At 42.8% G+C, this 27,734-nt stretch overlaps 1 protein-coding gene across 1 annotated transcript in view; it reads right to left on the reverse strand.

The window, feature by feature from the left end:
- Positions 1-26,896, reverse strand: part of APC2 (APC regulator of WNT signaling pathway 2) — a 128,500-nt gene extending 101,604 nt beyond the window's left edge. Inside the window, exons 1-2 of the mRNA XM_073547199.1 lie at positions 26,795-26,896; positions 25,932-26,001 (exon numbers count right to left, since the gene is read on the reverse strand). Coding sequence (XP_073403300.1) covers positions 25,932-25,937 — 6 coding nt within the window. The 5' untranslated portion in view covers positions 25,938-26,001; positions 26,795-26,896. The remainder of the gene's footprint in view (positions 1-25,931; positions 26,002-26,794) is intronic.
- Positions 26,897-27,734: the final 838 nt, after the last annotated feature.

The following is a 27,734-nucleotide window of genomic DNA, read 5'->3' on the forward strand; positions in this document are numbered from 1 at the left end:
AATAACGACACTTCGGTAGCAAGCGTATCAGGAAGTCCTAACACTGCAGCTCCTGCTGCGAACTCAATATCTCCAGCTTTGGCGAGTGCAGTGCCTTTTCCAGGATGGTCCTGTAGTCATTGGACCGTCTTCTGGCGGCAGTGGTCGGTCTCCCGTACCTTCCACTGCCCCTTGTCCATATACTGATGTAGCTAACAAAAGCACGGGCCACAGTCCTGTACGAGCCTGACGTGGCTCCTTAACTATTTTAACTGGGGTAGTCAGGTAACAAGAGTCAGGACAACTATTCTCTGCCCACGTCAGGGCACAAGTGTCAGTCCCTTGTGTGGTCTCCCTTACGGTAGCACGTGTGTGGTATTCAAGGTCATGTAGTGTACGGCACCTGGTTCTCTCTGGCAGTCACTGGACACACACCGCATGTCCCGCTCCCCCTGGTCCCCGCTGTTGGCGGCGGGCGACGCTGATCTGCTTGGCGCTGGTGCTCCCGACCGGAGCACTACTCTCTATGGCTGCTGCAACACCCAGCTCAGCTCTGCTCTGTGTACACGGCTCTGCACGGCTCTGCTATGCATGACTCTGCTCCGCACGGCTCTGCTCTGCATGGCTCTCTCTCTTTGGATTACTGCTGGGCACACTGCTTCCCTCAGCACAGCAGTCCTTGCCCTTCTGGTCGACTGCAGCCTGCCCTGTTGCAGCGCTGTACTCTGTCAGGATGGGGAGCGCAGTGCACCGCTCACCTGACTGCGCACTGCTCTGCCCTGGCGCCACACTGCCTTCCTTCACACACTTTCTTTCACTTCTTCCACCCCCCACCGACAGCAGGAAGCCCCTCCTCTCTAGAGCTTTGCCCAGGCAACAGGCAAAGGTCCGCCTCACTCAGGCTTCCCCCCGGGAACAGTGGATGCAGCCTCTCTAGGTCCGGACCCAGCAGGCAGGAACCTTCTGCCTTGTCGAGCCCCCTACAGCATCTGCTGACAATTTGGTCTTAGCCTTTCAGAATTAACATTTTCTATGGGATGCCATACTACAAAATACTCCCACAAATGTGGGCCATTGATTGCAAACAAGATTTGTTATTTTGTAATTTTCCTACCAAATGAATTCAGGACCATATTAAAAATGAGTACACCCTAATGCAAATCTTATGTGCAAAGATAAAGTTTGTACTATAAAATTCTAATTAAAGAAGTACTTCCATCAAAGTTTTTATCCTCTTAATATATTGCAATCATATTATACAGCACTGTGTTAGGAACGGCGGAACGCACTAAATAAAAATAATAATAAAGTGCGTTCGCAGCTCGGGGTCCACCGTGCAGTAGGTGATATAAATGCTGCTAAGTGGTGGCAGGAGCAATATGGCTGTAATGCGCACAGAGTTAAACGTCACCCAGATGCGCAGAGCAATCTCTGTTAAGTCACAGGAATGCCAAATAAATACAAATACAAAAGACTGAGCCTGTTGAGGTCACAGTACTCAGTATAAATACCCACACGGTATCAGGTCACAGGAGTAGCCCAAGACGTCGGCACTACGTCTGTCTAGACCTACCGTGTGTGTGGCGTCGCAGTTGTGGACGCTAAGGAGGGCTGCTACTGCAGTGCGGCGTGGACACTGCCGCTAAACGACAAAGCTAAGACGCAAGCGCATTGTCGGACGCTAGCAGCTGTGGATGTTGCAGCAGAGGAGCGCTGGCGCTGATTCTAAACTCAGTTCCTAACCACATACGTAATATCAGAGGGAAGGGGTTTCATAACAAGTCATTCACCAGAATCATACATCCGTCCTCATACACACAGCAGCAAGTAAGACTATACTAGCGCATGGCGAAACAGCCATGCGTGCCTTTTATAGCAGCCAGGAATTCCGCAAGCTTCCAGATCTCTGAGATGGACCAATGAGATCTGGAGCAGGACCTGAGCACATGACTCCCGATATCCAATGGGAGATGGTCCCATGAGCATGCTCAGTAGGAGGACAGATGGACTTAGCCTCAGGAGAGATTTTCTGCAAGGCAATCTCCTCTGTAATCTCCTCTGCAGTAGATAAACAGCAGGAGACTGCAGAATGTGAGGGTCTGGATTCCTGCAGATTAAACGCAGAAATCCGACGCCTATCACACTGTGTACTTATAATTGCTCATTTTGCCCTTCTACCCAAATAATTCTTTTCTTTTCCGTTCTCTATTTATAAACAGGAAGTCTCTTATCCCTGCATTTATCATCCTGATCTTCACCTCCTGACCAAGCTGCTTCCTCCTCCCCTGCCAGGGTCCTTTGACTTATGACTCACAGGAAAAATTGTTCGCACATGGAGCTTCCAAGACGCAACTAGTTATTTTTTAATCGTGTGATGTCAGATCTAATGGAAAAGAGGGGAATTAGCTGGGTGGAAAAGCTGAGTAACCTTCATACTCTGTCAGGTCGGTGCCATTATACAGATTAAAATCATACCTTGGGTGTTGAAATCCGTCTTGTGGTTGTTGTTTAATCTTTATTTTCAGCTGTGACTTTTGAGTTAATGAGATTCTCGTGCTCTAGGGCGGCCTGTGGGGGGTCTTCATGTGGTGCTCTGGTTACATATTCATCTGTATGGTGTTATGACAGGTCACTGATCTCTCACTGACCTGTTCACTATTTTCCATACTGTATATCTTATTGTTTTGAAAAAAAAAAATAGACTCATCATGCAGGTAGCGCCTGCGCTGTAACAGGATCACATCTATAATATCCATATATTCTTTTTATTTAGTCACATAAATTTCTTTAAAAAAAAAAAATTATCTCAAGATGGCGCTGGCACGTCTGCGCAGTAGCATAATTTGGAATGCTGAGGAAGAGGAGGATTAACAGGAGCTGGCTGAGCGCAAAAGAGGCTAGTACCCACACAACTTTTGTCCTGTCTCTCCTACGTGCATGGGCTGAAGAGGGCAACGTGAAGGAAGAAGAAATGGAGGAGGAGGAGGAGATGTAGTCATCATGGTGGAGACAGGGAAGTGTTGGCTGTAGAGACTGTGGCACGTATGGCAGACTTTATGTAATGCTGCCTTTCAAGTGACCCTCGCGGCATATTCACCATGCTAGACTCACGCTACAAGGAGAACTTTGCATCTCTTCTTCCTGAAGTGGAGAGGTCTTCTAAAATGGTGCAATACCAGAAGGCCATTGTGGAAAATATGTTGAAAAAATACCCATCATATAACGCTAACGACAGGGGGCAAGCTTCCTTGCCCAACCAAAGAGGAGAGTCCAAGGAGACACACAGCAAAGGCAGGGGTACACTGTCAAAGTCCAGGGCTAATTTCATGACACGCTCCAAGCATCCATGCCCTGATGACCTAGTATTTTTAACAAGCAGGGAAAAGTTTTTAAAGATGTCAAGCAAAACCTTTTCAGACAAAAGACTGTACTCCCCAATTCATCTACGACCTTCAGCTATTGGGTCTCAAAGCTGGTCACCTGGCATGAGCTGTCCCTCTATGCCTTGGAGGTGTTTTGCTGCCCTGCCGCTAAGGTCTTGTCTGAGTCTGGTATTTAGTGCCACCAGGTGGAGGTGAAAGTGCAGAAAGTGCTGACAGGCTCACTTTGATAACAATGAACAAAGCCTGGATTAGACCCGACTTTTCAATACCACCAGATGACTGCAGCACATAGTGTTTCTTATCTTTGAATGAGGCCCACTAGTTGTTGCCTTCTAGGGCCTATGGATGACTCTTTTTTTTTTTCTTTATGAGTGTAAAAGTACCACAAGTACACTTTTTAATTTTATTTTTAGCAGGTGCCTTAAAAAAATCCAGTTGGTGCCTTAAAGGGTGTGTGTATGACACTGCTTGTAATTATTAGCAAGCTTTGCACTGTGTGCAGAGCTTTTACGAGTGTAGGAATAAAGGGGGCTTTACACATAGCGATATCGCTAAAGCGTCACCGAGTTTGTGACGCAGCAGCGATATCGCTACATGTGGCACTCACCTCCGACCGGCCCCCCTGCTGGCTATCGCTGATCACACGAGATCGGCCTGGTCCATTTCTCGTCGTCGGCTTCCTGCTGACGCCAACGAGCGAGCCATGGACGCGGGCGGAAGACGGTCATCATCGTCGCGTCTGACAGGTGAGTATTGAACGCCGACCGCTACTGCATCGCTAGTGAGATCTGCCTGTTTGGCAGCTCACTAGCGACCATTTTTGCGATGCACCAGCGGTCCTGACCGGGACATATCGTGGTCGGGATCACTGGTGCATCGCTAAATGTAACGGGGCCTTAACTCAACTACAATTTGCTCACAATATTTGAATGAGGCACTACAGTTGGTGGCTCTCAAGGGTGTATGGATGACCATGCTTGTAGTTTTGGACAGGATTTGCACTTAGTTCATAGCCTTTATGAGTCTAGAAATTCCTCTACATCACAATTTGAACATAAGAGGCCCTCCTTTATGTCTAATACATGGTTAATCTTCTTGCTTCAATTACATTGAAATTGCCAATTTGTTAAACAAAAAATTCAGTTTAGATTTACTTAACCCCTTCACGCCACAGCCCATTTTCATTTTTGCATTTCTGTTCTTTGCTCCCCTTCTTCCCAGAGCCAAAACATTTTTATATGCCATCAATATGGCCATGTGAGGGCTTGTTTTTTGTGAGACAAGTTGAACTTTTGAACGACACAATTGGTTTTTACCATATAGTGTAGAGTGGTGAAATTGCAAAAAAGTCCAATTCCACAATTGTTTTTTATTTTGTCTTTTTTACCGTGTTCACCAAATGCTGTAACTAATCTGCCACTACCATTCTCCATGTCATCCATGTTCATAGACACCAAACATGTCCAGATTATTTTTCATTTAAGCGCTGAAAAATAAATCCAATTTTGTTAAAAGAAAAAAAAATGTGTCATATTCCAAGACTCGTAGCATCTCCATTTTTCAATATCTGGGGCTGGGTGAGAGCTTATTTTTTGGGTGCCAAGCTGATGTTTTTATTGATACCATTATGGTGTAGATACAATGTTTTTATTGCCCATTACTGCATTTTAACCCCTTAGTGAAAGAGCCAATTTTCTACTTAATGACCAAGCCAATTTTTACAATTCTGACCACTGTGAGTTTATGAGGTTAGAGCTCTGGAACACTTCAACGTATCCCACTGATTCTGAGAATATTTTTTCATGACATATTGTACTTCATATGAGTGGTAAAATTTCTTCGATATAAATTGTGTTTATTTATGAAATAAATGGAAAATTGGCAAAAATGTTGAAAATTTAGCAATTTTCAAACTTTTAATTTTTGTACCCTTAAATCAGAGAGTGGTGTCACACAAAATAGTTAATGAATAACATTTCCCACATGTCTACTTTAGATGTGCACAATTTTGGAAACATAATTTTTTTTTGTTAGGACGTTATAAGGGTTAAAAGTTGACCAGTGTATTCTTATTTTTCCAACAAAATTTACAAAACTATTTTATTAGGGACCACCTCACATTTGAAGTGAGTATGGGGGTCAATATAACAGAAAATACCCAAAAGTGACACCATTCTAAAAACTGCACCTCTCAAGGTGTGCAAAGTCACATTCAAGAAGTTTATTAACCCTTCAGGTGCTTCATGAGAACTAAAGCAATGTGGAAGGAAAAAGTGAACATTTTACTTTTTTCACAAAAAATTTACTTTGGAACCAATTTTTTTATTTTCACAGGAGAAAATGGACCACAAAATTTGTTGTGCAATTTCTGCTGAGTATGCCGATACCCCATATGTGGGGAAAAGCCATTGTTTGGGTGCATGACAGGGCTCAGAAGGGAGGGAGCACCGTTTGACTTTTTGAACGCAAAATTGGCTGGAATCAATGGTGGCGCCATGTTGCGTTTGGAAGAAAGAAAGAAACTTGGCACTCAACTTCTGAATGAATGCAGTTGTATTTAATGCAGCCAAATTAAACAAAATGTTTCGGCCTCATGTGGCCTTCATCAGTTAGCAGACTGCTCTGATATAGGAAAAGGCCTTGGTCAATGAAATAGGTAGGGGAATATATCCCATTTAAATGCGGCCGCTGGGAAGCAGCAGTAGGTGTAGGCACAATGATGTACAGCGTCACTAAAGAGTGTATGCGTGCTGCGTGCAGTAACGCGGTTTCCACCGTTCGTTGGCCGCCGAACGGTGGAAACCGCGTCACTGCAGGCAGCACGCGCACACTCTTTTGACGTCTGTAAGGATGCTGTACAGCATTGTGCCCACACCTACTGCTGCTTAACAGCGGCTGCATTTAAATGGGATATATTCCCCTACCTGTTTCATTGACCAAGGCCTTTTCCTATCTCTGAGCAGTCTGCCAACTGATGAAGGCCACATGAGGCCGAAACGTTTTGTTTAATTTGGCTGCATTAAATACAACTGCATTCATTCAGAAGTTGAGTGCCAAGTTTCTTTCTTACTTTACACAAGTACTTGTACTTGTGCACCTCTCCAATTAGTGCATACGGTGTTTTCTTATTATGTCGAGTTTGGAGACCCCCTGATGTACCTACACAGTAGAAACCCCCAATTCTAATCACAACCCTAACCCCAACACACCCCTAACCCTAATCCCAACCCTAACTATAACCCTAACCACAACCATAACCTTAACCACAACCCTAACCCTAGTCCCAACCCTAACCCCAACTTTAGCCCCAACCTTAACCATAGCTTTCGCCCAACTCACTTTAGTCCAACTCTAACCCTAATGGGAAATGGAAATAAATTCCTTTTTTTTATTATTATTTTTACCTAACTAAGGGGGTGATAAAGTGGGGTTTGATTTACAATTTTTTTTATTTTTATCACTGTGATAGGGTCTATCACAGTGATCAAAGTTAACCAACAGGAAAGATTTCCTATTGTTGCCGGGTGTCGGCCGGCACATCTCGACGGGCGCACTGTTAATGCGTCCGCCATTTTATCCCGGAAGAAAACGCCGGCAGCTCGGAGGACTTCACGGGGGGTTGCAGGGACAATTTCTCTCTCCAATGTGTGATCACATCAGAGGAGAGAGAAATTAAATGGAAAATCTGAACTTTTTTTTTTGCAGTCGCCATTATACCCTTAATAACAGCGATTGCAACACCGGGGTCAGTAAAAACCGACCCGAATCATGTTCTCTGGGGTCTTGGCTACCCATGGTGAAATTCCGACTCTGGTTGGCGCTATACCCTTATTCCTCAGTACCCTTAGCTGCCACCGTTAAAAGGCGTATCAGCGGTCGTTAAAGGGTTAAGGTAATGTTGTGGTGACCAAAAAAACTTAATTCTGGTGTTTTGACTTTTTTTCTCATTATGATGTTTACCAATCAGATTAATTCTTTTAATATATTGATAGATTGAGCGATTCTGAACACAGCGATACCAGATATTTGTATTTTTTTATTATTATTTTTTTAATGGGGTGTGATTTAAATTTATATTTTTTTATCATTTTTTATATTTTTAAAAACTTTTTTTCTTATTTTACACTTGCTTCAATAGTCTCTATGGGAGACTAGAAGCTGCGATCATCCGATTGCCTGTGCTGCAACCCTTCTCTGTGTCGCAGATATGCTCACTTGCTATGAGCACCGACCGCTGGGCGGCGTTCATAGCAATCCCGCAATGACAACCATAGGGGTCTCCTGCTGACCCCAGGTTGTCATGCCAACTCACCTGCGACCCGCATTCTTGTGAAAGGGGCACTGATGGGCGGCATTAGTGACACGCTTGCGGCGCGATCATGCTTTTTACACGTTAACAGACTCGGGTGGATTGCGGGTGGATTGGGCTGTTAGGGGCACATGTCAAATGTTGAAATCAGCTGACATGTGCCGGAAAAGGTGGGAGCCCAGTGCTGGGGGAAAAGGGGAGACCTAACATGCGCCGTACATATACAGCGCATGTGGTGAGGGGGTTAAATTATATTTTTTTAAAAATCCTTTTTAAATTTTGCCGCCTTATATACAAGTCATTATACAGGAGAAAAAAAAATGTTTCTTAACATTTTTTTTCTGTAAACTCCAATTTCTTGTCTATTTTGAAAGCTTTATCATTAGTCCTTAAAGTGGAGTAAAAGTGTTGGACCATTGTTCTCAGCAGCGATCTGGATGAAAGAGATACTTCCAGAGGTCTTCCCCATTCTGTTCTCCTTCCATTCGCCACTTTTCCCATCCATTTCAAACATTTTCTTTACCCCCCAGACTCCCTTGTAGGGTTGGCCAGAAAAATGCTCGGCTTTCCCAGTGACTCCAATTATACTTGTTACTCGAAACGAGCACCCGAGCAATTTAGTGCTCGCTCAGCTCTATGTTGCAATTCACATTATATCACATGACTATCTAATACATTTCCAAACTGCAAGACATAGTTTACATGTTGGAATATGTTTGGTGCAACAACTCCTTTCCTGTCTGAATGTTTAACCCCTTAGCGACAGAGCCAGTTTGCAGCTTAATGACCAGGCCAATTTTTACAATTCTGACCACTGTCCCTTTATGAGGTTATAACTCTGGAACGCTTTAATGGATCCTGCTGATTCTGAGACTGTTTTTTCATGACATATTGTACTTCATGTTAGTGGTAAAATTTCTTTGATAAGTCTTGTGTTTATTTATGAAAAAAACAGAAATATGGCAAAAAAATGTAAAATTTTGCAATTTTAAAATTTTAAATTTTTATGCCCTTAAATCAGAGAGATGTGTCACATAAATTTCTTAATAAATAACATTTTCCACATGTCTACTTTACATCAGCACAATTTTGGAAGCAAAATTTTTTTTTGTTAGGAAGTTATAAGGGTTAAAAGTTGACCAGCGATTTCTCATTTTTACAACAAAATTTACAAAGCCATTTTTTTTAGGGACCACATCATATTTAAAGTCATTTTGAGGGGTGTACATGACAGAAAATACCCAAAAGTGGCACCATTCTAAAAACTAGACCCCTCAAGGTGCTCAAAACCACATTCAAGAAGTTTATTAACCCTTTAAGTGCTTCACAGGAACGAAAGCAATGTGGATGGAAAAAATTAACATTTAACTTTTTTTTGGAAAAAAATTACTTCAGAACCAATTTTTTTTATTTTCACAAGTGTTAAAAGAGAAAATCAACAACAAAATTTGTTGTACAATTTCTCCTGAATACGCCGATACCCCATATGTGGGGGTAAACCCCTTTTTCAGCACACGGCAGAGCTCGCAAGGGATGGAGCGCCGTTTGACTTTTTCAACGCAGAATTGGCTGGAATTGAGATCGGATGCCATGTTGCGTTCGGAGAGCCCTTAATGTGCCTAAACAGTGGAAAACTCCAACAAGTGACCCCATTTTGGAAACTAGACCCATTAAGGAACTTATCTAGATGTGTGGTGAGCACTTTGAACCTTCAAGTGCTTCACAGAAGTTTATAACGTAGAGCCGTGAAAATAAGAAATCCATTTTTTTTTCCACAAAAATGATCTTTTCGCCCCCAAATTTTTATTTTTACAAGGGTAACAGGAGAAATCATACCCCCACAGTTATTATGCGATTTGTCCTGAGTACGCTGATACCCCATATGTGGGGAGGAACCACTGTTTGGGCGCATGGGAGAGCTCGGAAGGGAAGGAGTGCCATTTTGGAATGCAGACTTTGATGGAATGGTCTGCGGGCATCATGTTGCGTTTGCAGAGCCCCTGATGGGCCTAAACAGTGGAAACCCCCAACAAGTGACTCCATTTTGGAAACTAGACCCATGAAGGAACTTATCTAGATGTGTGGTGAGCACTTTGAACCTTCAAGTGCTTCACAGAAGTTTATAACGTAGAGCCGTGAAAATAAGAAATCCATTTTTTTTCCACAAAAATGATCTTTTCGCGCCCAAATTTTTATTTTTACAAGGGTAACAGGAGAAATCATACCCCCACAGTTATTATGCGATTTGTCCTGAGTACACTGATACCCCATATATGGGGGGGAACCACTGTTTGGGCGCATGGGAGAGCTCGGAAGGGAAGGAGTGCCATTTTGGAATGCAGACTTTGATGGAATGGTCTGCGGGCATCATGTTGCGTTTGCAGAGCCCCTGATGGGCCTAAACAGTGGAAACCCCCAACAAGTGACTCCATTTTGGAAACTAGACCCATGAAGGAACTTATCTAGATGTGTGGTGAGCACTTTGAACCTTCAAGTGCTTCACAGAAGTTTATAACGTAGAGCCGTGAAAATAAGAAATCCATTTTTTTTCCACAAAAATGATCTTTTAGCGCCCAAATTTTTATTTTTACAAGGGTAACAGGAGAAATCATACCCCCACAGTTATTATGCGATTTGTCCTGAGTACACTGATACCCCATATGTGGGGGGGAACCACTGTTTGGGTGCATCGGAGAGCTCGGAAGGGAAGGAGTGCCATTTTGGAATGCAGACTTTGATGGAATGGTCTGCGGGCATCATGTTGCGTTTGCAGAGCCCCTGATGGGCCTAAACAGTGGAAACCCCCCACAAGTGACCCCATTTTGGAAATTAGACCCCCTAAGGAACTTATCTAGATGTGTGGTGAGCACTTTGAACCCCCAAGCGCGTCACAGAAGTTTATAAACGCAGAGCCGTGAAAATAAAAAGTCTTTATTTCCACAAAAGTGATTTTTTAGACCCCAATTTTTAGACCCCCAAAGTTGGTAAATAGTGGAAACCCCTCAATTCTTGCTCCAACCCTAACCCCAACACACCCCTAACCCTAATCCCAAATCTAATCCCTAATCCTAATTCTAACCCTAATCCTAGTTTGCCCTAACCCTAACCCTAGCCCAACCCTAGCCCAACCCTAGCCCTAACCCTAGCCCAACCCTAACCCTTAACCCTAGCCCAACCCTAACCCTAGCCCAACCCTAACCCTAGCCCAACCCTAACCCTAGCCCTAACCCTAGCCTAGCCCTAACCCTAGCCTAACCCTAACCCTAGCCTAACCCTAACCCTAGCCTAACCCTAACCCTTATGGAAAACTGAAAAAAAAAATATTTTTTTTATTTCATTATGTGTGCCTATATAAGGGGGTGATAAACGGGGGGGTTATGTACTATTTTTATTATTTTGATCACTATGATCGTTTATCATAGTGATCAAAATAATGAATGGAATCTGCCAGCCGGAGCCAGCAGATTCCCGGCGGGCGCACTGCGCATGCGCCCGCCATTTTCAAGATGGCGGCGCCCATCGGATGACGCCGGCGGGCGCGGGACCACCGGGAGGGGACGGAGGACAAGGGAGAGGTACTGGGAGGGGACCGGGGGGATCAGGGACCCTATTTCTCTATCCTCTGATGTGCGATCACATCAGAGGAAAGAGAAATTAAATGTAAAATCGCGGCTTTTTTTGCGGTCTCCGTTATAGGGTTAATAACGGCGATCGCAAAAGCGGGGTCGGTAAAAACCGACCGATTCATGTTCTCTGGGGTCTCGGCTACCCCTGGCAGCCGAGACCCCGGAGAAAATCCGACACTGGGGGGGCGCTATTCACTTAAATCACAGCGCCGTGAATTAACGGCGCTGTGGTTTAAGTACCCTTAATTACCGCCGTTAAAAGGCGTATCGGCGGTCGTTAAGGGGTTAATTGCTAGATTTGTATGCTGTTTATAAAGTTAAAAAAAACTCCCAGAGGCTCACACAGGGATAGCATGTGACTGTATTTACTGGTTTTTTTTCCTGTGTCTGTGTAGGAGAGAAGCAGCCTGCTGTAGATGAAGCACAGATAGAGACACACAAATAATTTATTCCCGATCTATTAAGCTTATCATATATTGTTCCTGTTTGTTCCTGAGTAAAGAAGCTCTGTTGTCACGCTCTTGGAGAGTATCCTGAATTATCCACTGCCAACTTCACATGACACTATATATATATATATATATATATATATATATAGATATATAAAATGCATAACATTATTCACATGACGGGATTGATGTCTACAGGTAAAGGAAGGCAACAAGCATGGTCAGCACCCCTTACAGATGTTCCTTGCAAGTTTGAATCTGTGTTTCAGCAAATGGAGTTGGATTAAAAAAAACTGTTAAGTCTTTGTATGTCTTCCAAATCTGCAAATTTATATATAATATGACTATATGGAGCATGAATAACAAATAAAGCATTGTACAAAAGTGGAGATCTTATGCTGAGACCCTACTTAAAACTGTGATAAGCCAAGAAAAATGTTTTAAGGAACGTGAGAAAACTGACACTCTCAGATGGAGACAAAAAATAATTTAATAATAAATAATAATATTAATAATAATAAATAATATAATAAAAAGGCACATATATACTAAGTATATAACAGCTGGAATCACAAGATCACAAATAAGGTGGGGGGCATTATTTAACCCATGCAAGCAGATAGATCACACAGAACGTACAAAATCAATAGGCAGAATAAAGATAATGAATGACCCTCGAGATATATTCTGCATAGCAGAAAATACAAAGTGACACACATGGAGCCAAGGATCTTCCCATGCCTCAGCTCGCAGGCGATGCCTGTGTGACCCGCAGCTCTGCTGGTGCGGGAGATGGATTCAGTCATGCAGGGAACCATAGAAAAAAGCTGGTGTGAAGCTTTGCTGAGTGACCATCTGGGGCACATGCAGACATTAATGAGTTCTATAAATTAGCTGTTTACATGAAGAATCCCAGGGGCCTTACATCTGTATAACCAAAGCACTGTGTGTGCAGTGTGACATACAATTCTGGAAATGGAGCACAAAGGTAGACAAAGGCTCCTATTTCTTGGTAGCAGGACACTATTTAGTTGTACAGTCCTTACTGAGTAGGTACCAGTCTAGTCCTATGTGCTGTGCCCAGCCGCGCTTTCCTATTCACCAGTATTATCACCACCATTGTCCATCTGCTGACGTGCTGGTTACTGAGTAGCTCCACAAACAGCTAATGCCATGTTCCCAGAAAACATTCCTCCAAGAGCCCATTGTAACATCAATAAGAGTGACCGCCCCTACTTCCCACAAATCCTACCATTCTCCCCAGCTTTACCCAGCCTGACGGATAATAATACACTTACAGAACCACCCATTACCGCCCACTCAGGGAGAAGGGAAAAAACTCCTAAAAATGGAAGCAGTGAAATGAGTGAACGTTTCAGCACTCTGGACAGATCCTGAAATATTAGGAATATTTAACAGGAAAAAAATATACAATAACAAATGATATTGTGGTATCAGGAAAAGAACACTCCTTCATGGACTGTAGGGATATACAATGATGACTGCATCTATCTGATGTGTCAGCCATACACAATATTCCTGAATGGCCAGAAGGCTGTGGAAGACTCATCACATGTATTACTGAGCAATCCTATAACAGGAAAACATCCAGCGTCCATTTCATATCCAGCTACTGTTAAACAAAGGCATGACGTAACGCATCAAACCCCAGCGGGCAAATGACAAAATTGCATTCCTGAGGAGTCAAAGGGTCAAGAGAGAGGGGGTGCCATACTGTCACTGTGAGGTCCTCTGATTGCAGCCATCACTGAGGGGCAAGTGTGTGCCAAACGCACGCTTAACACATTCACATTGATTTTCATTGGAAGGAGCTAATCCTGTGGAATCCCCATGGAAGGCAAAGCTTAATGTGTTATATGCAAATAGCTGCTAGATCAGGTCTGAACTGACACAACAAATAATATATGTTGCATGTATACCACCTTCTCAATCAATGAGGGCATCAATACAGCTGCCAGGGCGAATGTTACCAAGCTTTTTCCATTTTAGAATAGTGTAGCATTACTAAAGAGAAGGGACATAAATTAAAACTATCTTGGCACTTTCATCATCTTTTTTTCTTTGAGCCCTCTGAGACAGAAACTAACTGTTCCACAGACTTTCTAGAAGGCTGTTTGTCTTGAAAATATGAAGAGAATCCTGAAAAACTTCAGTCAAAAGCAATGTGGGAAAGATTATCTGCTATTTCCATTTATCATTCATTTTTAGTAAGCATAAATACATAGAAACCCGCCCAGCCCACAAGACTCTATTATGTTATTTTATTTTGCATCTTGGAGAAGTATTGAAGTTCTTCTCGTTACTGCTGACTCCTTGCCATTATCTTAAATTATGCACATGACAAATACGCCAGCAAATCAATGAACAGCCATTGATCCGGAAAATGAAAACGAGTCTGCAAACAGTACACAGAATATTATCTATTAAACTGCCTAAAGGATCTGCATGGATTCATCATGTAATTGACGTAGGACATTGTCTTCTTCACGACATTCCAATCTTTCTGCATATATGGGATTGAAAGGATGACTTTACAACCTATTTGGTACAATCACCAGTTGTGAGTGTTTGCCAGTCAACACATGGGTGTAATAGCATTCTTACAAGCAACTCTTACAACCATAATTTTTTGTAGGATGGAGTTTACCAACACAGGGATCAGTAATAATCTACAGTGTCCTGTATACTCTACGGTAGGAATACTCGTCCACTGGGTTGATGATGCTCTTTCCTACTATGTATCAGTCTAAATGTGTACAGTTCGTGTATTCTCTCTATGAAAATAACCAGTCCTACAAAAATAATTTCTGTTCATCATAATCCCATTGCTTTTAGCTACCCAGAGTCAATAATGTTTTGTATCACTTAGAAAAGTTGATGATACCGTGCCGTCTATAATCCTTTCTGTACAAAAATTTCACAAAATGATGTTTTTGCACCAAAAATAACAAATCCATATTATAACATAGATAAGCATTCGGTCATTATGGTTTCTATTTGTTACAAATTGTAATAGTAATAATCTTTGCTCATGTAGTGCATATTTCGCAGCTTTTGATGATTCAGAAAGGAAATGCACACACAATATCAGACACAACAGAGTAAGGCTAGTTTCACATTAGCGTTTTTTTGCGCAGCGCATCGTGCGCATAAAAAACGCAAAGAAAAACGCAAAATAAACGCGCGTTTTTTAACATCATGCGCACGCTGATGCGTCAAAAAAACGCAGCGTTGCTTGCGTTTTACATGCGTTTTTGCATGCGTTTGCGGTTTTTTTATGCACATGCGTTTTTAGGTGTGACATTTTTTCCATTGTCTAGAGAACATTCTAGACTTGTTTCACTCAAAAACGCATGCGCAAAAAACGCAACCGTGCGCAAGACCATGCGCACGCATGCGTTCCCATAGACTTCAATGTGTTGTTTCTGCGCATTCCATGCGCAAGCGTGCGCATGCGTTTTTTTGCCGAGACAGGGCGCACCAAAAAATGCAACATGTTGCGTCTGCCGCACCTGGCGCAAAAGACAAAAAACGCATGCGCACGAAAACGCAAGTGTGCGCAAGACCATGCGCACGTCATGTTAAACATAGGTGCGCAGTGCGCATGCGCACGGGTGCGCACGATGCGCTGCGCACAAAAGCGCAAATGTGAAACCAGCCTAATAAACTAATCACTTATTGAAAGATGAGGCGCGACAGCGCTGCTTGCAATCTACTATGAGATAGAGGTGATGCAAAAGGTAAAAGTGCTAGTTTTATGTAATGGTCCAGCCATCTCTTAGAAAACACAAAGTAGTACACATAAAGGGGCATGAGCCAGTCTCCAGCTAGTATCTGAGTATCCACAGAGATCATGTACAACTGAGTGCATGGAGTGTGGAAGATGTTGTAGATATAACGTCTGAGTTTTGAGGAAGGATGGTAACAAAACGACAGGAGTCAAAAGATAGCTACCGGTACCTAAAAAGATGCTTTTTGATGGCACACTTAAAGCTGGATATTTGTAATTATTGTTATACTTGAGGATAGAGCATTGCAGAAAACTGGTGCAGCACAAGAAAAGTCTTGGAGACTGATGGAGGTTTCAAATTATAGAGGTTAATCTCAAGGTAGTTATACACATTACAGAAATGGCAGTGCTCTGACTTTAAATGGTGTCAAGTATTAAAGAAAACGGCCTGGGCTATTAGATTTCAACAGTTCCTATCTTTTTGTTCTGTTTGTAAGTTTAAATTGAATTAGAATGTGAATGGGCATTCAAACCAGTCATTGTCACAGAGTAGATTGGTTTTGTGACTGGAGAGATTGGAGAAGGGTGATTTTGTAGAGTTGATTATGGGTTAAATAAACGAGATGAGAATAAATCAGTGCTACAATGAGCGTTTTGACTCTTTTCACAGTAAGCAAAGGGTGCTTTTTTGAAGTGCAGATGGCATCAGTATTCATCTACATAACCAAATACACAACCCTTATTTACTTTTTATGTGCTATTAATAACATAGATAATTCATGCTAAGGTATCAATACCACGTATAGCTATAATGGTGAAAATAAAAAATGAGTAGAAGTAATATAGGCAGTGTTACAGTACCTTGCAAAAGTATTCGGCTCCATGGAACATTTCAACCTTTTCCCACATATCATGCTTCAAACATAAAGATACCAAATGTAAATTTTTGGTGAAGAATCAACAACAAGTGGAACACAATTGTGAAGTTGAACGAAATTAATTGGTTATTTTAAATTTTTGTGGAAATTCAAAAACTGAAAAGTGGGGCATGCAATATTATTCGTCCCCTTTAACGCAATACTTTGTTGCGCCACCTTTTGCTGCGATTACAGCTGCAAGTCGCTTGGGGTATGTCTCTATCAGTTTTGTACATCGAGAGACTGAAATTCTTGCCCATTCTTCCTTGGCAAACAGCTCGAGCTCAGTGAGGTTTGATGGAGATAGTTTGTGAACAGCAGTTTTCAGCTCTTTCCACAGATTCTTGATTGGATTCAGGTCTGGACTTTGACTTGGCATTTTAACACCTGGATACGTTTATTTGTGAACCATTCCATTGTAGATTTTGCTTTATGTTTGGGATCATTGTCTTGTTGGAAGACAAATCTCCGTCCCAGTCTCAGGTCTTTTGCAGACTCCAACAGGTTTTCTTCAAGAATGGTCCTGTATTTGGCTCCATCCATCTTCCCATCAATTTTAACCATCTTCCCTGTCTCTGCTGAAGAAAAGCAGGCCCATACCATGATGCTGCCACCATAATGTTTGACCGTGGGGATGGTGTGTTCAGGGTGATGAGCTGTGTTGCCTTTATGCCAAACATATCGTTTGGCATTGCTGCCAAAAAGTTCGATTTTGATTTCATCTGACCAGAGCACCTTCTCTCACATGTTTGGTGTGTCTCCCAGGTGGCTTGTTGCAATCTTTAAAAGACACTTTTTATGCATATCTTTGAGAAATGGCTTTCTTCTTGCCACTCTTCCATAAAGGCCAGATTTGTGCAGTGTACGACTGATTGTTTTCCTATTGACAGACTGTCCCACCTCAGCTGTAGATCTCGGCAGTTCATCCAGAGTGATCATGGGCCTCTTGGCTGCATCTCTGATCAGTCTTCTCCTTGTTTGAGATGAAAGTTTAGAGAGACGGCCGGGTCTTGGTAGATTTGCAGTGGTATGATAGTCCTTCCATTTCAATATGATCGCTTGCACAGTGCTCCTTGGGATGTTTAAAGTTTTGGAAATCATTTTGTATCAAAATCTGGCTTTAAACTTCTCCACAACAGTATCACGGACCTGCCTGTTGTGTCCCTTGGTCTCCATGATGCTCTCTGTGCATGAAACAGAACCCTGAGACTATCACAGAGCAGATGCATTTATACTGAGACTTGATTACACAGGTGGATTATATTTATCATCATTAGTCATTTAGGACAACATTGGTTCATTCAGAGATCCACAATGAACTTCTGGAGTGAGTTTGCTGCACTGAAAGTAAAGGGGCTTAATAATATTGCACGCCCCACTTTTCAGTTTCTGAATTTCCACAAAAATTTAAAATAACCAATAAATTTTGTTCAACTTCACAATTGTGTTCCACTTGTTGATTCTTCACCAAAAATTTACATTTGGTATCTTTATGTTTGAAGCATGATATGTGGGAAAATGTTGAAAAGTTTCAGGTGCCCGAATACTTTCGCAAGGCACTGTATGTGTCATTCTTATTGTCAACATGGAGAATATTACTAATGATACAGATGAGGAAAAAATAATCATAATGTGTACAGTTTGCATTAACTCCTAAAGCAGTACTGTAAATGGATGGCGTGCGGACAGACCAGTTTCAAGTTTATATTTGTTCTATTACACTTTGTCTGTTTTGTGACGCTTTCTATCTTATGTTACATTGTTGTGAAGGTTATTTTTGGATTACGATTCTGTTGCTTTTAACCATGTGCAATGACATTACTGTGCTTAACTTAGCCATTAACACTAACATTTCCCCTTTTCATTCTTTGTCATTATGCTTGTTATGTCACCTAATGTGTACAAACATTATGCCTGTATCATGTTTAGGATTTCTATGCTATGATATTATCCATTTGGGAACAAGGACAATTTTAGTCAAAGTGGGGCAATGGGCAAAAGTTTAAAGCAGGGCCCCAAATGCTCACATATTGTACCATCACACAGAAACATTTCTGTTGCATTTATATGCTCTGAGTTCAGGCCGTTATATAAGCGTGATCAACAATATTTACCATATTTTGAGGATTATAAGAAGCACCTGATTATAAGACATACTCCAAATTTTGAGGAGAAAAATAGGAAAAAAACACTTTTCTTTAATAAAATGGTGATGCCTCTTGTAATCCATGCGTCTTCTTGCTTACCGGGGGTGGTGGCTGCTGTGAAGCGGGATCCCAGTGTCGCTGCTGGAGGAGGCAAGAGTGGCGCATTGCTGCAGGCCGCAGGCTGGGATGAGGGGGTGTTCCGATGTGCGCCACTGCGGGTGAAAATGGCTGCGGTGCTCTGTGGTACGGGGGGTTGTCCGCCGGCATTTTGTGAAAGCCCGGAGCCACCCCACATATCCATTACTGCGATGCGGTGGCCTCTGGGAAAATGGACGCCGGGGCGACACATGCTCAGATTGAGATCTCGGCAACGAGATCTTGGGTTGCCGAGTTCTCAATCTGAGCATGCGCCGCCCCCGGCGGCTATTTTCCCAGAGCCCTCCGTATCGCAGTAATGGATATGCGGGGGGATCCAGCTTTCACAAAATGCCGGTAGAGCCCCCCGCACCACTGAGCACTGCAGCCTTTTTCACCCGCAGAGATGCACATTGGAACACCCCATCATCACAGTTTGCGGTCTGCAGCAACACGCCACTCTTTCTTCCTCCAGCAGCAACCCTGCTCCATTGTGGCCGGTAAGGTATATCCACATTATAAGACGGACCCCCATTTCCCCCCAAATTTGGGGGAAAAAAGGTGCGTCTTATAATCCGAAAAATACGGTAAGTAATTCGTCACTTGTTTCCCGACCTCTTTACATTGGCTGAAAAAGAATGACAGGCACAGAACGATCAATAGTAGATCAATCTGACCCCACACAGTATCATGTTATCAGCAGCATATCTGCAGTTTTCAAAAGGCGATGTGCTGCTGAGAACAATGATTTTTGTTCCGGCATAAACAATCCAATCACTCGAGGCAGGATTTTGCTTGTTTAATATAATGCACCCCATAGTCCTAAACATAGTATAATGTGCCCCATAGTCCTTCATTTAGTATAATGCACTCACTATAGTACTAAATATTGTATAACACTCCCCATGGTCCTCCATACAGTATAATGCACCCCATAGGTCTTCATATAGTACAATGCACTCTGTATAGAATATTGCACCCCATAGTCCTTCATACAGTATACTGCACTCCCCATAGTCATCCATACAGTATAATGCACTCCCCATAGTCTGCCATACAGTATAATGCACCCCATAGTCCTCCATAGAGTATAATGCTTCCTCCATATAGTACACATATTATAATGCACAACCCATAGTCCTTGATAGAGTGTCATGCAGTCCCCAATATAGCACATGTAGTCTAATGCAACCCCACATAGTATAATACAGTAATACAGACCCCATATAGTATAATGAAGCCCCCACATAGTACATATAGTATGATTCAGCGCCCATATGGTATAATGCAGCCCCCATATAGTACATATAGCATATAGCACACCCCATACTCCTTCAGTACTATGACCACCACAATGTACTCACTGACTTAAAAAAATGAATAAATAAAATACTCATCTCTGCAGGGTTTAGGACTGTGATAACCAATTCCAGTGGCTTTACTCATTATTCGTGTATAGTATAGGGAAGAGCAAACATACTTGGTGAAACTTTGATATCACTCGAGTATCTGGGTACTCGGATGTACTCGTTACTCGGTGAACATTGGGAAGTGCTCAATATAAAACTTGAATCCCCACCCTGCATGTTTGGCGCCTGTTACACAGCTAATAAGCATGTGGAACTTGCCTGCTCATCACTGTAATGCTTTTGATGTATCAAGTATTACATGATTTGTGTTACTTTTTTGTGTTATATAACACTCCAAAAAATACTTGAAAAAATTTTCTGGGTTAAATTTCTTACCAATACACTTTTTATATATTAAAATAGGTTTTTAATATATAACACTCCAAAAAAGCATTTAAACATTTAGCACGGTTAAATGTCTCACCCATACACTATTACATTGTCTGGGGTATATTTCTGTGATATCTAACACTTCAAAAAAAAAGCGTTAACATTTTTGATAGGTTATATTTCTCAACCATGCACTATTCCGTGGTCAAGGGTACATTTCTGTGATCTATAAGACTGAAAAAAGCGTTTACAAATTTTGTTGGGTTAAATTTATCACCCATACAGTATTACTTGCTTTGTGGTACATTTCTGTGGCATATAACACTCCAAAAAGGCATTAAAACATTTTTCTGGATTGAATTTGATTGCCACCCATACACTTATATTCCGGTGGTATTAACCTCTCAAAAACTGCTTTAATTGCTGCAGGTGATCATTTTTTTTCTATTAAAAATAAACTTGGTTTCGAGAGACCGAGCAATTACAAAATGCGTAAAGCATGCAGTAAGGGAAGGGGAAGTGGAAGTGCTGATGATGGTGAACGCAGACGCCGAGGACGTCGGGCAGGTGCAACCACCCCTGTTGCTAGAGCACAAAAAACATGCCCATCCACGACATATAGGTTTCTGTACCACCTTGCAGGGAGGCACAGTACACCACTTCTGAAACCAGAGTAGTTTGAACAGGTGGCTGGTTGTTTAGCAGATAATGCTTCCAGCAGGCTTGGCAACACCACCCAGTCTTCCACATGGTCCAGTATCAGCAGCCTGCAGTCTGGATAACTTACTTCTCACCCTGATCCTCCTTCCACCTACCATGTTGAAACCCATGAGAATAGTGGTCCCACACTGGGACATTTCTTTATTGTGGCCTCTCATCCTGCATGCTCCAAGAGGGACAGAAGGACATGTTGTTTAGTGATGCACAAAACTTAGAGAAGCCATGGCCACAAGAAAATGGTGAGGAAGATGATAATGAGACACAATTGCTGCTAAGTCTTGTTGCTAAGTCAAGACATCAGGAGGACTAGGGTGTTGGGGTGGAAGACGAGGTTGTGGATGACGAAGTCACCGACCAAACCTGGGAAGGTGGCATGCAGAGCAAGGCCAGTAGCACTGAGAGGCAGGGATCAGCAGCATGGAAACAGACAGGAAGAGGCAGTGGGGTGACCAGAGGGAGAAGGCAGGAAACTGTTCAGTAGAGCATCAACACGTGTGAATTTCTCCATCAAAGAGTTAGGTGTTCCCCAGTCTGGGACTTTTTTAAAGAGAGTTCTGAGACAAACAAAATTGCTTTTTGCAACCTGGGTCATGCCAAGATCAGCAGGGGCCTGACCACTAAGTACCTAACCACCACCAGCATGATCAGGCACATGTCATCTAAGCACTCGACTCGGTGGGCTAAACGCCTGGGTCCATGATTGGTGCCAGGGGGTGACACCACAGCCTCTTCCCCTGTGCTGAGTGCTTCCCAATCTCCTGTCCATGACACTGGCACAGATGCCTCTCACCCTGTACCTGTCCTTGCATATTCTGAAGCAACATCATTAGACAGTTAAAAATCTTTGTCCCAGTATAGCGTTCAGCAGTCCCTACCCCAAACCTTGGAATGAAAAGGAAGGTTCCAAGCCACCCACCCACCCACAGACCCAAATGCTAAACATGCATATTTCCAAGCCGCTTGCTGTAGAAATGTTGCCATTTAGGCTGGCAGACATGGAGGATTTTCGCCGACTCATGCTATCATTCATTACTCCGTCCCCAGCAGTTACTTTTTCTCTCGGTGTGGCGTACCCACCTTGTACCAGCAGGTGTTCAGAAACACCCGTGCCCTTACCAATGCACTTACTGGCATTGTCCACTTAACGACCGACACTTGAACAAGCGCTTATAGCCAGGGATGCTATACAGTATTTTCCAGATGGCACAATGGGTGAACGTGTCGGAGTTTGGGGCCGAGTCACACCTTGGAAAGGCACATATGCTCTTGATGCCGAGGATTCTGGCCCTACTTCGATCAGAGTTTCCTCCACCTCCTCCACCAGTTCCTGCACCCCCTCCTTCTTGTCCTCATCCTCCATCTCCAATGTGCTATCTCAGAACATGTCGCCCACATCAGCTGGAAGTTCTGCAGCACTGCTTCAGTGAAGCGGCAACAGACTTTGCTGAAGCTTATTTGTCTACATGACAAAGCGCACACCGCGGCAGACTTACATAAAGGAATAACCGACCAGACAAATCTGTGGTTTTTGTTGTTGCACCTCCAACCAGGCATGGTTGTGTGTGATAATGGACGCAACCTGGTGGTGGCTGTGAAGCTTGGCAAGCTCACATATGTACCATGCTTGACACATGTGCTCAACTTAGTAGTCCAGTGATTTAATAAAACCTACCCGGATTTTCCAGAGCTTCTGGTCAAGGTATGCCGCATTAGCTTTCATTTCCGCAAGTTGGTGATAGCAGTTGCCACTCTAGCAGTGCTGCAGCAGCACATGCAAGTGCCAGCTCACTGACTGGTGTGCAACATGACCAAGCTCTGGAACTCCACAGTGCACATGCTGACAAAGCTTTGTGAACAGCAGAGGCCAGTTGTTGATTACCAACTCCATCACGCCCATCGGTATTCTGGTAAGCCTCCACACATAACAACTGAAGAGTAGGTATTGATGTCTGACATTTGTGTGGTTCTCGAAGACTTTGAAGACTCCACAAAGATGGTGAGCGACGATGATGCCATAGTCTGCACCACGATCCCGTTTATTTGTCTACTTAAACAGTGGCACCTCTCAATTAAACATAAAGCTATGCAAGCTGACCAGGTGGAGATGGAGGAAGACATAAGACAAAGAGATTCTACCCAGCCCAGCCTCATCTCATCTGCTTAGCGCAGAAAAGGGTAACAAAGAGGTGGTGGAAGCTGAGGAGGAAGAAGAAGAGGAACAGGAGCTGATGGCTAGCGCAACAGAGGCTAGTAGCCACACAACCTTCGTCCGTCTCTCCTACATGGATGGGCTCAGGATTTGAATGAGGAGGAAGAGAGGGAGAAGGAGGAGATGGAGAGTAATCATCAGGGTGGAGACAGGGAAGTGTTGGTTGTATGGAGCTTGGCACATATAGTCGACTTTATGTATCACTGCCTTTCCTATGACCCTCGCGTTACATTTATCTTGGACAAAAAGAGTACTGGTTGTTCACCCTGCTTGACCCACACTACAAGGAAAACTTTGCATTTTTTCTGCCTGAGGTGGAGAGGTCTTCGGCCATTGTGGAAATTATGTTGAAAAAATTCACAGCAGACAAAGCTAGAGGGAGGGGGCAAGCTTCCTTGGCCAACCAAGGAAGAGAGGTGAGGAAGACACACACTAGGTATAGCAGAAGCAGGAGTACTCTGTCAAAGGCTTGGGACAATTTCATGACACCCTCCCAGCATCCGTGCCCTCATGACAGAGTATTTTTGACAAGGGAGGAAAACATTAAAAAGATGGTCAAGCAACACCTGGCCGACGAAACCACCTGGCTGACCAGCCATTAGCCTACCCCCTAATTGATATTGGGGTCTCAAAGCTGGACACCTGACATGACCTGCCCCTCTATGCCTTCGAGGTGTTGTGCTGCCCTGCTGCTAGTGTCTTGTCTGAGTGAGTTTTCAATGCCACAGGGGGGTTATAGAAGTCAGACACTTTTGCATGTCAAAGAAAGTGCTGACAGGCTCACTCTGATAACAATGGACAAAGCCTGGATTAGACCCAACTTTTACACATCACCAGATGACAGCAACACATAAAGTGTTTTCAATGTTCTATATTTGAATGACGCCCGCCAGTTGTTTTATTCTAGGGTCTATGGAAGACTTTACTTATAATTTTTTCCTGGCATTGCACTTTGTGCAAAGCCTTTATGAGTGTAGTAGTACCACAACTACACTTTGTTCACAATATTTGAATTGAGGCAATACAGTTGGTGTGGGTATGGATGACCCTGCTTGTAATTTTTGGCAGGATTTGCACTTAGTGCATAGCCTTTATGAGTCTAGGGTGTGGCAGGTTGGCTCACTAAGCTGCTTCCAGAGGTAGACACAGGAACACTTTATAGTAAATTCTCTGGGTGGCTTATTGCTTCGTAAATCATAAAGCCAAAAAAGTAACACAAAACAGCCTTTCTGGCACAAATGAAAGTAAAAAGTTGATACAAAGTCCTTCCCAATATGGCTCCAGCTTTCAGGGGCAAACACACATGGCAGCTCTCAGCGGACCTGCACCCTGGAGGCTTCCTTCCTCCAAACAGACCAGACAGAAAAAAAAACAGTGGATGGACATTTAACTCCCTCCAACCACACCCGTGAGGTGGAGATATGGTGAGTAGGTGTCCTGCCCATCTCTTACCTACTCAGCATGAAACCCGCACCCTGTCAACGACTGGTTTACTCTCAGCACATATCATGCTGGAGGTAAACTTATGGGTTTCATATCACGGAGGATAACAACCTTTGCGGCACAGATCTTCCCTCACATACGGCGCCAGGGTAGTGTATTTGAATGTATCTGAGTCCCTCTGAACATTTTTTTCCTATAAAAATGCAATTTCTCAGCAGTTTGGAATGTTTGTCACTCCTTAAAGTGGAGTAAAAGTGTGACAACGTCAGCGATCTTGGAGTCAGAGATGTTTCCATGGGTCTTCCCCATGCTGTTCTTCTTCCATTAAGCACTTTTCCCATCCGATTTCAACATTTTCACTGCGCCCCAGACCTCTTTGTAGGGTCTGCTGGAAAAATGCTCAAATTTCCCATTGACTCCCATTACACTCGTTACTTGAAACAAGCATGTGAGCATTAGGAATTGCTCGGTTCGAGCAACCAGCACCTGAGCATTTTAGTGCTCGTTCATCTCTAGTATAATACTATCACTTTGTGCAACCTTTGTGTCTTCACAGCATTAATACCTATGTACCTTCACCGTGTCTGCTATTCCTGTTGCACATGAATAATGCTCACTAATATTACAACATATGGACACTTTTGTAAATTTGCAGTCAGATTACATTTTTTTGTTACTTTTTTTGGTGAGAGACTTCTCCAGCCAATAGAGTCAATATTAATAACAAGTCATAGTATGTAATGAGAAACTGCAAAACTGTGCTTGTTCCCAAGGTTACTACAAATAATTAGATATAGGCAATATTAATTAATCATTTTATATCACAGAAGTAAGCTATACACAGCAATGTATTAGGCTGACATAAACGAATCATTCAACACATTTAAGTTATCTGAAATCGGAAACCCCAGTTCAATTATAATGAGAAACATAATAGATAAATCATCTTGATAAAATCACCAGCCTGCAGCAATCCCAGTGAAATCTGTGACAAGTTATGGATCCACAAGTCAGACATTGAAATGCTTATTCCTAGTTAGGGTGCTCATGGCCATAGTTTGGTCCTAGTTATCTACTGTCTACAGTCATGCTGGCATTCTATTCATGATCTCAGGGCCTCATACCTCCATTGCAGACTCAAGTCAGCTTGTCGCTCAGTGTAAATACCAGAGGGAATCAGCCAAATTCTTCATTCTGGGGAGAAAAAACAAAGTTCACACATGTAAAAACAGATTGTTAACTGATCAGTACAAACATTAATTGCCACAAATCCATTGGCGTCACTCCAGGACCTGCCCATGGCCCCAGTCTTTTGCCTTATAATAGTCTTCATACGGTAAAATATAACCTCCTCTAACACATAGTAAGATTACTACTGTTCTAGATCTCCAGAACCTATGATGCTCTATTCTGCCAGATCTTATAGATGTTTCCTGAATACTATCAGTCACCAACCTGACTTCTAGACATGGCTACACCTTTGGATCGCTGCCTCTCTAGCCTTCTCTTCAAATGCATGACCACAGTACGGTATTTTTTAGCATCTTGGACCCTCATCACAAGCAAACACAGTCACGCAATAATTACATGTTCTCTATCTGGTGTGCCGCACTACAGCCCAACATCACGCTCTTGTATTCCTGCATGTATTAGAGGCCCATTCCTTACCTCTCGATTTCTTTGTTTAATGGCTAGATAAATCGGTTCTCTGCCATCATCACTGAGCCCACCCATTTCCATCCAATGCTAATCCCTATTACCTCCCACCACTTTCCCTCAAATATCTATTTATACCTGAACGCATTGACTACACTGAGTCACCCGTGAGAATCTAGCTATTTTCCACCATTACTAATCTGCAGCCGAAAACAAGATAGGATTGCAAATAACAAGAATAAAATGGAAATAGCCCCACATTCCTGACAGAGACCTAATATTTTCAGCCACTTCCTAAGATGGTAAAATAATACACCTGCCTCTTACTCACCTGCTACGATGCAGAAATCCAGATGATGCTGAGAGCCCTTGTATTCTCAGCTGCCTCCATGATCCTTCCTCCCTATCTCTCCCCCCATCCGTCTCACCTCCCCCTCCCTGTATGCTCAATCCCTCCTCTCTGAGCACATCCTCCTCCTCTCCCAGTGTCTGCTCCTCTATACTGTACATTTCATCATCTTTCTCCCATCATCCTTCCAGCTTGTCCCTCCATCACTAAATGTTCCTCACCAATTCTGTAACAGCAAGCCTACAGCATTCCTCCCGGTAGGGTAATGAGACCCCATTTACCATCTGAAGCACAACTCTAAACCGTCCCATTCCACAGAACATATCTACATGTCTACAATACGCATATTTCACTCTTCCACCCCCTAGTCCTATGACCAATAATGTTATGTGTTTGCTTTTTCTACTGAAACAAAGGCACTGGTGACACAATTCCAAGCATTTCCTCAGGAGAGCCCCAAGACTATAACAGCCCCCTGGAGTCCATGCTAATACACAAGAAATGACTTTATTGTCTTCTGATCTATACGGATTGTTAACCAATTAACAATTAGGGATTAATCTACGTCTACATTGGTATTTATTTGATCAGGGTCACAAGAATTTTTTACTGAACCAGACTGGACAGAGTAATAGCGTGACATTCTGCATACCGTATGTGCAGGGATTTGATAAATTAGTAATAATTAGGTAATTTCTTCAGCATGTAGTTAGAAATTTAAACTATTTTTATTTCATTTTTATTTGCATAGTTATTTTGTAACATAGTTATATATGTTGAAAAAAAGACACGCTGTAAGTCCATGAAAATTATTATTTACGACCTACAATGCCATTTATTGTGAGGAAATCATCCATCGCTTTTTTTAAAAGCTGTTATAGTGTTTGCCATTACTACCTCTTATCGTCGGCATTCCACAATC

Source organism: Dendrobates tinctorius, unplaced genomic scaffold (genome assembly GCF_039654945.1).
Source record: "Dendrobates tinctorius isolate UK_male_01 unplaced genomic scaffold, ASM3965494v1 ptg000011l, whole genome shotgun sequence".
NCBI lineage: Eukaryota > Metazoa > Chordata > Amphibia > Anura > Dendrobatidae > Dendrobates > Dendrobates tinctorius.